Here is a 17,855-nt window from a genome sequence, read left to right as displayed (position 1 = left end):
CACAATTCTTTAATAAGACTTAAAAGGAAGTGAGGGGGCAGATTTAGCACCAGTTTATAGCATGCCACACACCTGATGGCACAGAGGCTGATTGGAAGTTGTGTGGTGACAGGATAGCCCTAAGGTAAACATGAGGCAGGTGTGACAGTCATCAGCTCGCCTGGTCCTCACTACAGGAAAAGTTATTTTTCCCTGAAGATTTTGAAGGAGTGGGTTTTTAGAATATAAGTCGCAAGTGAGCTGTGTGCTGTTACTGTATCTTCATAAATTCAAGTATCTCTCTGATAGCTTTATCGCTTAATCCTCCCTTTTAGTCTTCCTTAAAAGTGCCTGGTTTTCTCAACTCATGGCATCTTTGTGTAACTTCTCCTGTTCATAAGTAGAGCTTATATTTTTCAGTGATATTGATAAATTGCTTATTATCACTTTCTAGTTCCTTGCTCAGTTAAAACTCATGGACTACAGCTTGCTGGTTGGAATTCATGATGTTGAAAGAGCTGAACAGGAAGAAGTAGAGTGTGAAGAGAATGATGGAGAAGAGGAAGGTGAAAGCGATGGGACCCACCCCATTGGAACCCCTCCAGACAGTCCAGGAAACACGCTGAACAGCTCATTGCCCTTGGCTCCAGGAGAATTTGATCCAGCTATTGATGTTTATGGAATAAAATCCCATGAAAGTAAGCAGTAATAAGTATTATGTCACGATGTTTTGATTCTTGCACCAGAATCCTGAAGTCTTCACGGCCACGTGAAGGCAAAGTTAAACTGCAAAATACAAATTCAGTCTACAGAAGAGGAAATGAGTTGCTCTTTGGGGCAGCAGAAAGCAGGAGATACCTATGATGCTCAGCATTGTTGTGAATATATTTCTTAAATACTGTGATGTGTGGGGATGCAGTCAGATAATTCACCTACTACACTATCAAATTGTATTCTGGCTTAGCTATTCACAAACAGCATTTCTCAGTTAATTCGTGGATTTTTTCATGCCTTCAAGGAAATCTACTATGCATAACTGGTCTTTTCCTAGCAGATAAACACTGCTAAAAACAGTCTAGAAAGAATTAGAAAAGCAACATTCCAAGTTGTATTTTACTTTTTTGGTTGCTTTTTGAAATTTTCTGTTCTCATACCAAAGTTATGTGTTCCAGCTAAAAAAGTCATAAGAAGCCTGAAAGTAGATTTGGTGTTAGTGTGTAAAATTAAGCGTAACTACTTGTGGCTGTTCAAGACAGGACAGTTCTCTCTCCACTTTTTTTTTTTCCCTTTAGCATTTACATGGATTAATATATGTTTTTATTCATAAAAAATATATGATCCTGTTTTTGACACAGAAGCATTACCTTTCATATAAAACTTCATAGTTTTTCCACAAAGGAAGATGAAATCCACATTACTTTAAGTGAGCAATAATTCCTATTACTGTAAGATGTTTTATTTTACACTCATTTGGGGAGTTTTGCATTATAAATGAGTGCAGTTAAAGACAATTAAGGACAGCATCAGCCTGTGGTCTTTACAGATCTGTGATTCTGACTGACGTTAACCTGTCTTAGCTGCTGATTGAGCCTTATAGTCGCCTTTGTTAGAAGGACTCGTGATTAAGATGTCTCAAAAGTCATTCTTACTGCCATATGTTTGCCATTTGCAGATGCACCTAGGAAGGAAGTATACTTTATGGCCATTATTGACATTCTTACTCATTATGATGCAAAAAAGAAAGCTGCCCATGCTGCAAAAACGGTAAAGCATGGGGTAAGTATCTGGGTGGTTTTTTCCTCTGATTCCATTTATACTTACGAATTTTTGTTGGCTAATGCACTGCGATAGCACAGTTCAGGAAATCTAGTTTAAAGGGAAGTAGATTTTTTTCAATTTGCTTCTAGTTAAATATGTAATACAAAAGTACAGAGTAACTGCTACACATTACATACTGAGAGTGGAACTCCCTTTTCAGCTGTATGCATAGCTTTCTTACCCATACAGAACTCTAGTGAGATGCCTTTTTAGGACTTTGTCCTAAATTTGTGAGATACCCCTTATTCTTACAAACAAAGCTGTTCGCCAGATACTTGTATTTGTATACAGCACTGTGAAAGCTGTTGTGAATCTTATTTCAGATGCAGGGCCCTAGTGATGGTTTCATTATTTGGAACAGCCTGTTGAAAGTTAGTTCTTCAGCATATAATGTGGCTTACTTTACAAGACTTCTTAAAAAAAGTGCCATTTGCAAAATTAAGCATAATGTACATATTAAATACTTGGAGACCATTCAGTGAAGTCTTCTGTTTGACTGCCATGAATTTCTTTTTTTCGACTGAAAATGCTGCGTAGCAGCAGACACCAAAGAACCATGGTGAAGTAGTCCAGTCTTCGAGAACTATGATTTATGTCTACCATTATCACTCCTATGGTGATTTAAGGTTCAAATTTCATAAACTTTTAAAAAAGAGCATAGTTGTTCACTATGCTAAAATCCCTCCTTTGTCTATCTCAAGGATCAAGGCACTGGGGGCAGGGGTCTGTTAAGCAAAGGGCTCAGGGATTTTTAATTTACAAGACAGTGCAATGCAGAATGCTCATCAGTAAACCCTGCACAGACTGATAGAAAGTACTTTTTGTCTCTAAAACAAGGCGCTCATTACTCTCTCTGCTCTCAGAGCAGCTTAAAGTTGATGCAGACCATACACAGCCATTATCTGGCAATTATTAATGAACTTTCAATGTGGCAGACTTTAAAAACTCACAGTTCTGGCTAGAAATATGTTGTGAATAACCATTATGATTATTAAAGATGACTGTGATTAGAACTTATTACAGAACGTTAGTTTCATACAACCATTTTGTTTATTTCACTGTCTCCATCCTGAGCCATCTGACACTGAAGTTTGTTCATTAATTGCATGCATGCAATTTTCTCCTTTCGTAAACCAGGAAAACTATACATTAAAAGGTAGCTAAGGGTATGAAAAACTTGCATAAAAATATGAATGAAATCATTACTTCATTGAAATAGCAGTTGTACAGCTTATTTAGTAACTCCAGATTTAAATGCATATGTGTTGAAAAAATGTTATTAATTGTTGCCATATATTTCAAACCAGGTTATTTAGTATTCACACAGCAACATACATTACACATATGTTGACACACCAGATCTGAGTATGATAATTCAGTCCTCTCTATATGAAAGCACAGACCAGAATCTGTTAATGAATCAGTGGGTAGCATGGTTAAGAATGCAGTAGAAATTACATAGGAGACTGAAGTACAATGAAAGTGAAGAGAATGCATTTCAGAAATGGAAGATCAGTGTCCTGCATTTATGGTGGTGAGTACATTGTACTCACATGAAGTCGAAAAAGGCATCAGTAAGATTCTGCTTGAGGGCCATTACCATTTTTTTTAGTTTCCAGTATCTAGTTCTAAGACTGCACGTGAAATCAATTGAATAAGTAATGCTGTTGATAACAAAGCATGAAATAAAACACTGGTTCTTCCTTCTTTCCTCTCCCCTCCCAATTCTCTGTATAGGCTGGTGCGGAAATTTCAACAGTTAATCCTGAACAGTATTCAAAGCGCTTCTTGGACTTTATTGCCAACATCTTGACGTAACCTATCATGTTACATAGGACAGACACGAGACCTGGGGACAGCAGCACTGGCTACAAGGGTAGGGAAGAAAAGGAACTCAGAGAAGCACTCATCTTGCAGAAAGCAACCCCTTTGTTTACATCTGCTGGCAAAGATGACTGAAGTGGGGTGAAGTACTTGCTTTAACAGCTGCCTGATATTCCCAGCATAGTTCTAGCTATTTCTGACTCTTGTGTGTGTGCAAAAAAAGAAAAAAAAATTAAAATAAATTAAATAGAACAGCTTATTCAGAGTGCACTGTGACAGTAATACTCTGATGCTACCAGCTGAAACGGAATAAATGAGCAAAGAGGTGTGGGGTGGGGGTGGGGAAGAGTAAATGCATGTTAAATCTACAATATTGCTATCAAATTGTAAACTGTGGATCAGTTTATTTTTGAACTAAAGAGATACGTGACAGTATTCTTCATTATGATAACAATGATGATAATGAAAACCTTACTGCGAATGTTACACTTACACCCTGCACACTGGCACTCCTTAAAAAAGCAGCTGCAACAGCCCTTGGTGCCGGAGGCTTTTCCCATTTGGTTCCTAACAGTTGGGTTTTTTCCTCGTTTTTTCCTTTCTCTCCTGGTTTTGTCTTCTTTTCAGCACATTGCATCAGCAAGTTCGGCCTCTCGGACACCTGAGGGCTGGCATCTCTTATCTTACAAAGAGCTAACGTAATTCATGCTGTGTGTACATTTTTGCTACAGTAAACTTTTGTTAAGGGAAAACTTTGCTTATTTCACTTTGTTACCTGAAGTTTTCATTTGTTTTATATTCTTGCAATATAGGAACTAATAATAAGTGGGGAAAAAGTTTATCTGGAGAAGCGCATAGTTTTGGGCAATAGTAGCTTCATCTTTCACCAGTCCTGAAAGATATGCACACCGATAGAAATTCCATTCCCTTGTAATTTACTGGGAATTTGAAGTTTAAATGCTTATGTTGTACTGTTGAAACAGCGGTATTTTATTATAGATTATCCCTCGAAGAATGAACCCTGAATTTTACTGTTTACATTATTAGGAAAGCAGGGATACTTCTGAATTTCAGAGCCGTGTACAATATATGACTTTTGAGTTTACATGTAAAGTTATTTTGCAGTACAAATGAAGTAATGTTTGTCATCTTCCAAGGTGTAATGTGCAGTAGTGTACTAAAGTGAATGTCTCACTTCTGTGACAGACTCTTTTACAATAAAATGAGGAAGGATACTTCAGAGGGATTTTTCCCAAGGTCGTCTTCTAGCATCAAAATGACCTGTCCTACCATTGACGCAAGTTTGATTGTATAGTACATTGCCTAAAATTGTGCTGATCATGTTTAACTTGTTTAAAATTTTTAAACAACATTGTATTTCTTTTCTTCTTGTATTTTTCCCTGAAAGACTCCATGCTTGAAAGAGACAACTTTACATATGCTTCAAAGTTTATCTACTTATACACTGTGCTAAAGCTGTGCCTTTAAAATTTCTTGATTGAAATTGTTAGATTTTGTAGGCAACGTAAGAGAAGTCAAACCCTCCCCATCATGGTTTTTAACTCACATCAGGAGTGCCAGCATGCCTTCTCCATAACTAATGTCAGTGCTGTTAAGCCTGCAACTGTGCATAACATATGTAGTGGTTTACTTCAGAGGAGCCTATACAATAGCAACCCATTACACTCTCTTCAGCGGCCAAAGGCAATACTATCCCTGTTGCTGTGCACTAATTTTTTCCTCCTTTCCCCAACCTTTCCTACAGGATTTTTTGTTACGTTTGACTTAGTGATGTCCGCAGCACTGTAATGTATGTGTATACTTTTGTATTGTGTGTATTTAAATAAGTTGGTACTGTGGCTTGGTATTTTTTTTGTCCTCTCCCTTTATACCCTAGTTGTCTACATTCTCACCCAAGTTTTGTTTTCTGAAGCATGCTGTGGCTTCGCGAAGTGTGAGGCCAGAGGGAGACCCTGAAGTAAAAATGAGGTACACATACTTGGAGTACATATTTAATTGCGGCCAACCAGTGTACATTTTTAGACCATTTTAGACATTTACAGCAAAGCATTCTTTTTGTCTCTGTAGCAGTTCTGTCACTCATTCTTGTTGATAAACTGTTCATTTAGACAGGGCAAGGAAGACTCATTATTGCGTATGTTAGTGCTTAGATTACACTCCAAACATGAGCAAGGCTTTATAAAATAAAGCACTTTGACTCACTAGGTAAATCCTTTGTTCTTGTCTTTCAGCTGCGGGGTTGATCACTTCTAGATGCATTTTGGGTGCAAAAATGAATGTGTAGCCTATATCACAAGGGAAGAAATAAGAAGAAACTTAAGACTTTTTTGTTAGATTTTACCCTGCTTGTTCCCTGCTTACTTTAATTGGCTTGAAACATTTAGCCTTTGGGGACTGGGGTTTAAGCTGTGCCTTCAGAGCAAATACTGAGGTTTGTAATGTACAATTCTATGGACTGAATCCTAATATTACTACAAAAACAGGAAGATCGTCCACAGTAGTTAACTGATGGAAGGACTGGCAGAACTTTGCTGAAGTGTGTAAGATCTTACACTAAACCAGTTATTTAGAAAGTATTTAGGAATAAGCCTGAATAATTCATGGGGAGGAGGGGAGAACTTTGTGTCCTAGAATTTCAAGGCTTTGATTATCAGGGCTTTCAGGACATGATACAGCCTTTGCCTCACATCATGGACAAATAGCAGAAAAGTGTCTTTTTGTCTTTATTCTGACTAACTCAATTTTCTTAATACATTTGTCACTGTTCAGTTCCTTTCAATTTTTTGCACAGATGTAGCAAGGCAATATTTTCAGCAATATTTTTACCTGTAAAATACACAACAGAATTAATGATAAAGTAGACATTCCCCACAGGGAAGACGGTTGAGGAGCTATTCTATTAAAAAGTAGGTGAAGTGGTAGAGAGGGAAGAGATCCAGCTTCTTAATTACTCACTTAATGATGTCTCTAGTATTAATCTAAGCCTGCCCTTCACACAGCTGCTCCAGCTGCTTAGGGTTTAATATGAACGTGGTGCTCAGGGGATGCTGCTCAAGCTAGTTGGACACATTAGCCATGGTGGATAGCAAGCTTCCTGGCTGGTTCTCTCTGCATGCCACTCAAACCATCTACCATGCCCTCAAAACAGGCTGCTGAAGTCTTGCACTGCTTTTATGATACAGATGCACATGAGTTGTTGGTAGGCACTTTCTCAGTGCTACCTCCTTCACGACATAAAATGAAAGCTTCTAATAGACAAAACCAGCACAGTGTGCCAGATTTAAAAACCTGCTCTAGTTCTTCTGCTCCTACAGGTTCAACAGCTGAAGTGTTAGGCTCTCCTCTCCTTTTTCTTAAGACTTCTGGACATGCTCAGATTTAACTTTCCAGGAAGTATACTACATTTAAGTTTTAAGTCAGCCCTGTCTTTTGAAGCAGTGCTTTAGTGGAATTACTCCTGCGGTCCCCTACAACGCTATTCTCCAGCTGACACTCTGAGTTGTCTTCATACAGCTACATAGCTAAGATTTACTGGGCCCTGCTTCTACCTGTTTCATCCTATCCAGTTACTCAGCCCAGGTGCATCCCTGAGCTGTGTAGCTGGTGATGTTTCCCTCCTGCTTCGTCTGCATCGATGCGGCTGAGTGCTGTTTCTCTTTGTGGAGTTTGCTACAGGGCACACTGTTTGACAAGCAGGCAACAGAAGGACCTTGTCTTTAGTAGAAGTGTGTATATGACAATGCGTAGGAAAAGAATATATTTTCTGCTAAAATGTTTTCTCTCCCTCTCGCCTGCAGAAAGCCTGAAGGCAGTGGTGATATTCAAGGTAGGAGGTCCAGCTGGTTTGTTACTGCAAGGACTGAAGCAAAAGAAATGTTTGAATTAAAAATTCTTGGAAACAATATTTTTCTATGTCAACTACATAATCTCAGTGTATCATCTGAATCTCCAGCTCCCTCTCTTGTTCTTACCTCTTCTTTTCTAATGTCATACTAGTTAGCAAGTCCTTGCATCAAGTGGGATCATTGACTTCTGATGATCTCATACCCCACCTTTATCATTTGTCTGCTTTATATGTGCTGTCCACTTGATTTTTTTCAAAATCTCATATATTTAAAGGGGAAAAGAAAATAAAAATAGAGACCAGTTAAAGGAGAAATACGTTTCACCTACTCCTTTTTGTCCTGATTTCTCTATAGCAGGTATTGTTTCTGGAAATAAGCATATCCTTTACAATGCAGTGTGTCAGTGAAGGGCAGGGACTGCACAGACAGAGCAGTGCTGTCTTCAATCTAATTTGGACAGTGATTCTGCTTTACTTCTGCATGGGACTGACCAGAGATCTACTTTCAAGCAACAAGGGAATGTGCATGAACAAGTGATTGAGGAAGAGCTTGAAAGCAACATCAAGTGGCAAAGGCAATTTGTGTGAGATTAAAATCATTAATAATAGCCTTATTAAAATTGTTAGAAAACAGGACTGGAAAGGACTTGAAGAGAGAGTCTGTCCCAAAGCAGTTCAAGTGCAGATAAACATTGGTCAAAATTGGATTAATCTTTTCTAGGGAGGGGTAGTTCCATGACTTCCCTGTACTACCCTTTCCCATGCCTCCCATAGCTATATTGTTAGAAAGACTTTTTTTAACACCTTACCTGACTTTATTACTACAATTTAAGCCCATTAATATTTGTTATATATCCAGTGGACCCTGAGAACAGTTTATTCTCTTTCAGGTGCTGTCAGTGTGATCCTGCCTCTGTATACTGAACAATGTAAATATTAGCTTTGGCTCATATTAAATTGAGTATGCCCTTATTTAACAAAATAGTCGGAATGGTTTAAGCCAGACAGAATGACCTATTCCTGGTTTTGTCATGCCTAATTTTTTTAAATCATCTGTAAAATGGTGCTTCATGATTGTCAGTTACATTTTATAAATGGATTTACAGATTTCTGAGAATTTCCTAGCCATCCATTTACCATCTAATAAAACAAATGTAATAATTGCTGCTTGAACAGAATGCAGTTTAAAAATGAGCATACAGCTACTGCTTAGCTGTAGTTGTTGCTGTAACTACAATTAAATACTAACTGCTTTTCTCTTTTCCCAAAGTAAACAGTGTCATGACCTTAGCTTTCCTAATGATACTCCCTTTTCACAGCTTCTAGTCTCATCTCTGTCAGTGATAGGACATAAAATAATTACTTGGTCATAAATATTAACATACAAAAAATACCTAATTGCGAGCTGGCATAAATTAATTCTTACCTACTGCCCTGAATGCTAGCAGGCATTTTAGTTATTGCCCAGTATGCTCTGAGTTTATAAAGAGCTCCTACTTTGTTCCCACTTGATCTGATTCATTCATAGTGACTCATTTTATTTAGCAATGTGTATCCTATTGGAATAAATGGCGTTTGTGAGAAACCTGTCTTTTGGCGAGGTTTGGCACTTGCATGCAAGCCTAGCAGGTGATTCAGCTCATTACCTTTTTCCGTACCTCCTCTTTCACCTTGCCTCCGCACAGGAAGCCCAAGGCCAGAGCGCTTCTTTCTTTGCCATTTTATGTATTTTAAAGTGGATCCTTAAAAATATTTTGTTACAAGAATATTTTAGTCACTCTAATGTCTACAGCATATCTGGCATAACAAGGCAGATAGCAAGGGCTAGCAGCTGCAGTTACTGGGCTGACTTCAATTCTAGTTTGCCTTTCACCACCTGAGGATAATAGGGTCATGTCTGATTCTGGTTAAGAGGAAGTCCCGTGTTCCTGAGATGTGCCTGCTTATCGCAACAGCTTGGATTCAAGTGCTGCATAAGAATCCTTTCTTCCCAAGTAGGACTGATTAATTAGTGCCTACTTTAACCTGGCACATAATGCTAAATTGAACTTTACAGTTTGGGTGAGGGCCTAATCTTCCTTCAAAGGACGCAATTGCATAACAAAACCAAAATCCTTTCTGCCTTGAAGGGCTTTACTCTTAAGTATGTGTCCACTTAGTTCAGTAGTCAGTCTTAGGGAAGTTTATTTGTACACTGCCTGCACCAAAGACTTCGTGTTTGGGGTGGGAGGCTGCTAAAGTATCAAATTGTACTGTGCAGTTATGATCATCTCTGTATAGGGTAGAATGAAAAGCATCTGCTTTTAGTTAAGCACGATGATGAGCACCCTAGCAGTTAATACTGCTCTGCTGCTTCAGTCATAGCAAAGCTCTGTGTGGAAGGGAAAATTATGTGTTTGATCTGATTACATTGACAAGTGCTCCAGAGCAGTTTTCAAGTAGTGTTTCACATGCCATGAGCTGCAGCATCTCTCTGCTGGGTTGCTCGTTCACCCCAGGGTGCAGGAGAGTGGGATGACACTGGAGAAGTTGGAAGGGGAAAAACTCAGTATATGTTTGTCAAAACTGGACCCAGCTGTATAATGGTGCTTTTGGAGGTCCCAGTCTGGAGGGAGAAAGTATTTTCTCTACAGAGTGTTACTGCAGGAATTGCGGTGGTTAGTATTCCATCCTGTATTTAAGTAATGTCCTTAAAAATCCTGTGCCTGACAGCAGCACTTCCCCTGTCCACCACTAGCCTGACAAAACTGAAGCGCAGCTCTCGGCTTACCCTCTTACTCTTTTGCTCTGAGACAGCCAAGGCGTGTTTTGGGGCTGAGAAGGCTCCTGAGGCTGCTGGCGTGTGCAGTTCCCAGAGCATCAGCAAGCAAAAGAAAATAGATGGTCTCCCCCTTTTATTTAAATGCTTTCTGAACATTTCCTCGTGCATTATGTCACCTGCTGATGCCCCACATCCGGTTCCTCATCAGACACACTCCCCACAGCCATGCTTTGGGAAAATTAAGCATGTGGCTTATTGTCAGCATTTGTATCCCTCCTTTCCTGCCCCCTTCATTGACAGGTAGATGTGTCTTATTTGCCACCAAATTGCAGGCCAAAATGGATAAAGCCGCCCAGTTTAGTCCTCCAGTGACTCAATTTATAGAGAAGAGAGAGTGGGAAAAAAGATACAAGGGAAGATTGAGTAGGACAGACAGACACATGCTGCCTGATCCACCCAAAACTCGGCAGCTGGGGATAACCATGAAGCAGGCGGGAGGCTGCTCCAACACACTTACATGGCCGGCTGCCTGTACAAGCCCTCCACAAACTCTGACATAGTAATAAGCCACATAATAAGACGTAATAAGTCACTGAGCAGTGGCCCACCACTGTGCTCCAAGTCCTCACCTTCCCAGGAGGACCAGTGTTGAGCACCAATCTTCTTTGATAGAGGACTTAATCAAGGAGGGTAATCTCATAAGAGAAGCGATTCGTTTACTTCTAGGGAGAAAAAGAAACACACCATGGACTTCAGTAACAAGGATTTAGAGGAGGGGGAGGGCATAAACCAAAACCAACCTTTTCTGAAGCAGCAAGGAAGAGGAATAAAGCTGAGAATGTGAAACAAAATACCGAGAGGAGCTATTGAGAATATACTCTGCAAGTTCCCTGAGCAAGGGGTGTCTGCTACATATTCTGGGTTTGGCATTAACTGCAGCTGCTCCAGGGTCACAGAGGACAGTCCCATATGGATTTCTCTTAAAGAGCAGAGAAAAATCTCAGACCATAAAGATTATGATGCAGAAGGAAAGGCATCAAACATTATGTTGACAACACCATAAAAGCATTTTACAATAGTTCCCTTCTCACCTGAAATAATGTGAAAGGGGCTATGATGTAAGGTTAGAAGTAGGGCAAAGCAGAGAGCAGAACTGATCAGCCTAGAAAGCAGAATGATAGCACCCCATTAAAAACAACCCAACGTCTTCCAAAGCAGTGCAATAAAAGCTTCAAGGAGATACCCGTGCAAGACATAATTAAACAGCTGGGATCATGTCATATGGTAGGATGTTAGTACAAAAAAGACTGAGTAGAAAGATGGCCACGTGGAGCATTTTCATCATCAAAATAAGCTGTTTCTGTGAGCCAAACCAGTCTGTTGAAACACTTTATTTGGACAGGGTTTTCTTCTGACAGACGCAGAAACATTTCCTCATGCATTATGTAGCCTGCTGATCACCCGCGTTCTTATCCCAGTCTCTTCATCAGACGCACTCCCTACAAACACACCTTTTGGCTTAATTCAGACTACTAAATTGTCTGGCTGAAACCGTAATTGTTTTCATGCATACATTTAGGCAAGGAGGAGGGAGAGCTTATCCATACAGAAACAAGCTTTTCAGATGAGAAGATAGATATGAAGAGACTGTCGTTCAGCCTCTTCCTTCTCATGCACTGGGGGTTAGATTGAGATGCTTAGTCCAGCCTTTAGACTGGATTAAACAGAAGTCTAACTGGCCTTCTTGGGAAAGGTACCTCAGCTGTCTCACCAGTCCACTAGATGCAGCCACTGCTGCAGTGAAAGAGCAGATCACATCCTAGAAGTCACCCAGTCTGATATGTGTATATTGCAGTTGCAGGCTCATGCTTTGAACATGTTCTGGAAGATTAAAATACAAATGTTTTAAATGCTCTCCCAAAATGGGTTTCAATACTTACAAACCTCCAGAGAAGAGCTGCTGTCTCGTACATTCCTATGCTGGTGAACAGGGCTCGTTATCCAGACCCTTTCCAAAGGCACAGTGTACTTCTATTAGCAAAATCACTTAAGACAGCATTTGTGGGATACCAGTCAAATGTGGCTTCAAAGAAGGAGGGAAAGAAGGTGTAGTGTTGTTATTAGTAATTTAAATCCATTACACACTAAAAATAAAAGAAGCTTTTCCAAAAAGGTGGGAAAAAAAGTAGCTTGCACCTGAGTAAAGATTTAGAGCAAGAGGGTGGGAAACATTATGCAGTGAACCATGGCCAGCCACAGATTCCTAGAAGGTGAAGGCTGAAGATGATCTTCAAACATAGCCAAGCTTTATGCTATAAAGCACTTACTTTCAAATCAAAACTACCAGTTTAAATTAATCCCTGCTCTATAGGTGGCCAGTGTAAAGAACGCAGCTGGGACATAACAGGATCATGGTAACTGAAGTCAGGGAGCAAATGAGTTACTGCACGTGCTGTGAGCAAAACAGAAACGCTGCTGAAACACTGCTCAGAGAGGATTGCACTTGCTGAGTCTCATGGGCACCAGGGTTCTTCCAAAGCAGCCACAGCCCAAATAAAGACAGGGGCTGTGCTCTAGAGCAAACCCTACGAACAGCATCTAAGATGTCTGGGAGAAAGGAATGGTCAGGAGGAAAGCCGTTTTTCTTAACCTGTTATGGTGTTTCCAAACATTTGTTTTGTCATTACATGGGGCAAATAAAGAAGAGAGTCTGCACAGTACAGGACTCACCAACTCCTAGAAAATGTCAGTTCACAGCCAGGCATAACCAGAGGGCTACATTTCACAGGTTATCCTCAAAATGAAGGGTGGAAAAGTTCAGGTAGTTCGAAGAAACCAGCCAGGAATCACATACAAACATACCTCTGGATATCTTCTAGATTTTTTTGACCAATGTTTGGATTGAGGTCTTCCCTATAATACAAATATTGCCACGTAGTCACAGCCAGGAAGTCAGTTTTGGATCTCAACACGCAAACTGTTTCTAATAGTAATTGTTGCTTTTTTGCTAAACAAAGTGATTTTAAACAGACCTCCAGTGTAGCTTAATGTTGTGTTTAAGTCAGCTGCTCACAGTAAGTGCTTTAGCCCCTTCTTGCTTATTGCACAACTTGAAACATTAACTTTCCAAACTAATTCACAGGCCAGAGTGCACTGCTCTGGCTTTTAATCACTGTCATAGAAAACGGTCTCACCTACTTCCCTTGCATTGCCCTTCCTACAGTCACAATCAGGTTTGGCTTTAACCAGGACTTGCCTATAGCAAAGATTTACAGTGGTGAAAGGAAGTTGTACTATTTCTAAAGTCCACTCTGTCAAGCACAAGCCATTCCTTCAAACCATTATTCACTTTGGAACACATTCAACACATCAAAAGAAATCCAGAGGCATTTGAAATATCTTCTAACTTAGAAATTACAATTTGATCCAAAGCCCAGGAAAGGCTCCATCTAAATACAATAGTTATTGAACCAGGTTCTTCAAGCATAACCTTTTCATCATCAGTGACTCACATAAACGAGTCCCTGTGAAACTAAAAGATGTTGCTGTTTTAACAGTGCCAGCATAAACTCATATTTCCAGTCTTTCTTACCATGGTTATGGATATATCATGGTGAAAGTACTTACATTGTTAGCCCATATTCCAGTATTTATTGAGGATGCTTACTGAAGTACTTTCTGCTTTGTACCAGCACAAGAAGTGTGACTGTACCTACACTACACGCTTTATAGCATAACTGCAGCTGTAAAAGGAAAGTCAAACCAAAAGGTTTACTGAGTATAACTATATTAAGTATGATTAGTTAGCAAAACAGATGTTTGGACAGACCTTCTCCTGAACAGTATCTTCAGTCCCATTTATCTAATGCTCCTGTAGTACTTAGCAGCCAGCTCAAACATCCCTTCAACTGCCAAATTCCCACAAACCAGATGAGAGCAGAACAAATTGAGCTCCAGCGCACACACACAGCATGTGCTAGCTTTCCTATAACATAATTAGTACCATACAGCTTCTCTATGCAACAGGAAAACTCTCTATCCTAACCAAGCTAATGGAAAGCAAGCTCATACTGTCTGTGTTAGACCTTCTTCTCAATGCCAGAAGAAAGAGGATTAAATATGTAATTTAAAACACAAGCATGAACATTTCAACTTTGAATTGACTGAAGCGATGTGGTAAGATGATGCACTTCAGTTTAGAGTGCTCCGAATCCTTCTGTGAGGAGTAAGACATGGCAAAATCTTGGTTTATATCAAGACACAAAAGCTTTAAAGAAATGAAAATACGGGAATAATACTTCTTTCACATATATATGATCTAAAAACAATTTTGCTCAAAGCCTTTTCAGTACTAGTCATTTTTGATTAAGAAAGAAATACCACAAAATGAACTCAAAAGAATTTTATTGAAGTAACTATTGGAGAGCAGACTTAGTCCTAACAATGTACATGGCAGTTTGCACCACTGAAGAACCCATTTCTTTGATATGTATCTTTACTGTGTTGTAGACCTCTGTCAATGTGCTCCTCCTATGGATTCTGCTGCAGCAACACATGGAAGAACCTGCCCAGATCAGTCTGCTGCTGACTGTTCTGCTGTCTTGCTCTGGTTTGTCAGCAGACCAACAATTACACTTACATTTATGAAAATAAGCTGGAGCATGAGTCTCAACAATTCTAAGCATCAAATTTCTAACTCACCAAGTTGCACCATGCGAAAGAACAAAGTATTTGGGAGGTGAGCAGCAGAGAAATCAAGGGTGACAGCTGTTAATGTACTTGGATGACACACACCAAAGGATGTTGTTAAAGAGCAGAATGGTGTCAATTCCCATTTTTGCAGCTATGGCACACCCCTTTATCCACGCAACACATGATACACAATTATCCTGCAGAGGTCACAGAAGTCAGCTATCCCTTTCATCTCATCCACATCAATTAGAAAAATATGCCAAAGTTCACCAAGGTTGATTTTTTTTACTTTTTATGGCTGTTAAGGGACTGATTCCTGACTCCATAAGCTCACAGCCTACTATCGTGTCCTCGGGGTGAGGAGGGGGGCTGCAAAGAGAAAGAAATGGGAAGCATCCTGGTAACAAAGTGAAAAAACTAGAGATACCCCTGGTGCCCATGCCAAGGAAACATTATCAAAGATGCCCCTGGAAGTCACAGTCATTCTAGAGAGAAACAACAAGGGAAAAGAAGGATGATAGTGGCTTGACTTGATTTTAAGACAGCAATTTCACCACGCACAACCAGCTGGTTGTAGGGCAGAAGCACCAACTGTGCTGGTCCTGGGGCAGCTACCAACTATTGTGCCTGAAACGTCCATCATCAGCAACAGTATTAGCTGTCAGTGCGTATTTCCTAACATGGTGACGTTCCTTCTGCCCTCTTGCTTTTGTTTGGGATTTAACCTTGTGAGTAGTTCTTCAGTGCTTTGTTAGGAGTCCATCCTCAAATCCTCTCCTATCCTCTGCCAGGCAGCTTTCCCTAGCTGCTTCTCCAAGGTGCTCTTTATGCAGTATGCGTATTTCTACATACACAATAAGATTCTGGAGATGTATAACCCATTGGAGGACTGCATGGGATCCAAGTATTTCTTTGGCAGCTGAGTTGTAGGGTAATGTTCAAAACCATAAATACACATGTGCAGAAAAGTGGACATCTTTAGATCTATAAAGTTAACAATTTCTTTTCAAGCTTCATTTTTCTATCACTAGGCTTGACTGTAAAACAGAGGCCCTGAATGAAAACACGCTGCATCAGATCCTCTTGTGCCATTTTAGGTTATCACCTCATCAAGAGAGAAATCCTCTTAAAACTAAAAATAGCCTCCAGGTTCAAGGGTAGGCAGCAAAATGATTCCCAATGAGACAAAATAGAAAAAGAAACAATAATTCTCCAGCAGATTTATTAAAACAGGCAAAAAAAACCCCCAATAATTCTCCAGCAGATTTATTAAAACAGGCAAAGCACATGTGCAGTGAGACAGTAGTCTACTTTGTTTTCATGAGGAGAACCAGTCTGGATTCACACCCGTAGCTGTTACTCCCAAACACTTCCTCTCTGGGAGCATCATATTCTCCACTCTATCACTGCCTCATACACAGCTTCTGGGAAGATGTTGCAAAGCCCATAGTGAAGAAAAAAAACCCAACATCTTTTGGGTTTTTTTCTGACCTTACACAGATCTTTCACCTCTCTGCAAGAGTTTAGTACCCCACAATGCTACCTTTAAGGAACAACAAACCTAAGACAATGCCAATTGCCAAAAGGCACTCACCTGCCCTGCAACAACCTGCACTGAGTTGTCCTAGCCTATGCCCCCAAAAACATGTCCCCTTTTCCAGCTGCTTGTAATTTCGAAATGCGATGGGTTTCTGAAGTTCTTGTCCGGATCAACTATGACAGGAGAAGGGGCAATGGCTTTAAACTAAAAGAAAGTACACTTTGGATTAGATACAAGGAAGAAAAGTTCTTTACCATGAGGGTGGTGAGACACTGGCACAGGTTGCCCAGAGAAGTTGTGGCTGCCCCATCCCTGGCAGTGTTCAAGGCCAGGTTGGATGGGGCTTTGAGCAACCTGGTCCAGTGGAAGGTGCCCCTGTCCATGGCAGGGGGGATGAAAGTAGATGATCTTCAAAGGTCCCTTCCAACTCAAACCAACCTGCAATTCTAACTGTACTTTCACATGCTGTAAGTCAGACACTGTCTGGAAGCTTCAGATTTGCCATTAATAGACTGCACAGCTGATTCACACATTCACAGTAAGCCCAAAACACTCTCCAAGTGCCAAATTTATTGCACATTTACAGTAAATCCAACACTTCCCAGAAGCTTTAGGCTCATTGCACATGCTATGCACAGTAAAAGCGTAGTGATTTCTGTCTGGGAAATCCCCTGCACACAACAAATGGTATGGGAGCCTTCACTCAGCGGCTAAAATGAAACACATCATGGCAGCTGCTCTGCTGATGGTGTTGGGCCTGGGAGTCACAAAGAGACTAACCCGTATTCTGAAATGTAATATAAAACAAACCCAGGAATAACACCTCCCTCCACTTAGTTCTCTAGATGCTGTGCAGGAAGGTCCATTAACTGAAATCATGTTTCACTGGTGGTTGCAGCTTGATTTGAAGCAGCCGACCTTGAGTTAGAGTCCACCAACCTGGATCGTGCTTCTATTCGTACTTCAAACCACCTCCCTAGGGGAAAGGATTCTCCCTGGCTGGCATAAAAACTACTGACACTACACACAGTTGTTTAATTATAGCTGTTTCTTCCACATGCTTATGAAGAATTGTATTCTATCATTACGAACATTTATCTAAGGACTTTTATATTAATATAATACTTCATCCTGTTAATATATTGTATTTCATTGTAACTAGTAGAAATGGCACATCAGAAGACAATTGAGGTTTTGCTCAGATTTGTGATTATCTGCACAAGTTTACCATAAAAGATTAACCTTCTTCAATTAATAAAACTACCTCCCAGCTTTCCTTTCCACTTCTGCAGTTACACAAAATCTATTTTTGAAGGTGCCCTCTTAAGACTGTCATGATAAATGGAGCATTTAGTGAAGCAGCTTGTGATTTCAGC

General features: G+C 40.1%; 1 protein-coding gene across 1 annotated transcript in view; it reads left to right on the top strand.

Annotated features, from left to right (window-relative positions):
* Window positions 1–5,852, top strand: part of LOC104410149 (phosphatidylinositol 5-phosphate 4-kinase type-2 alpha) — a 34,356-nt gene extending 28,504 nt beyond the window's left edge. Inside the window, exons 5-7 of the mRNA XM_010020234.1 lie at window positions 434–677; window positions 1,652–1,755; window positions 3,535–5,852. Of these exons, the coding sequence (XP_010018536.1) occupies window positions 434–677; window positions 1,652–1,755; window positions 3,535–3,615 (429 nt within the window). The 3' untranslated portion in view covers window positions 3,616–5,852. The remainder of the gene's footprint in view (window positions 1–433; window positions 678–1,651; window positions 1,756–3,534) is intronic.
* Window positions 5,853–17,855: the final 12,003 nt, after the last annotated feature.

The sequence above is a fragment of the Nestor notabilis genome, unplaced genomic scaffold (assembly GCF_000696875.1).
Source record: "Nestor notabilis isolate BGI_N333 unplaced genomic scaffold, ASM69687v1 scaffold31578, whole genome shotgun sequence".
Lineage (NCBI taxonomy): Eukaryota > Metazoa > Chordata > Aves > Psittaciformes > Psittacidae > Nestor > Nestor notabilis.
Note: the sequence above shows the minus strand (reverse complement) of the source record. Positions and strands in the feature narration are given on the sequence as shown.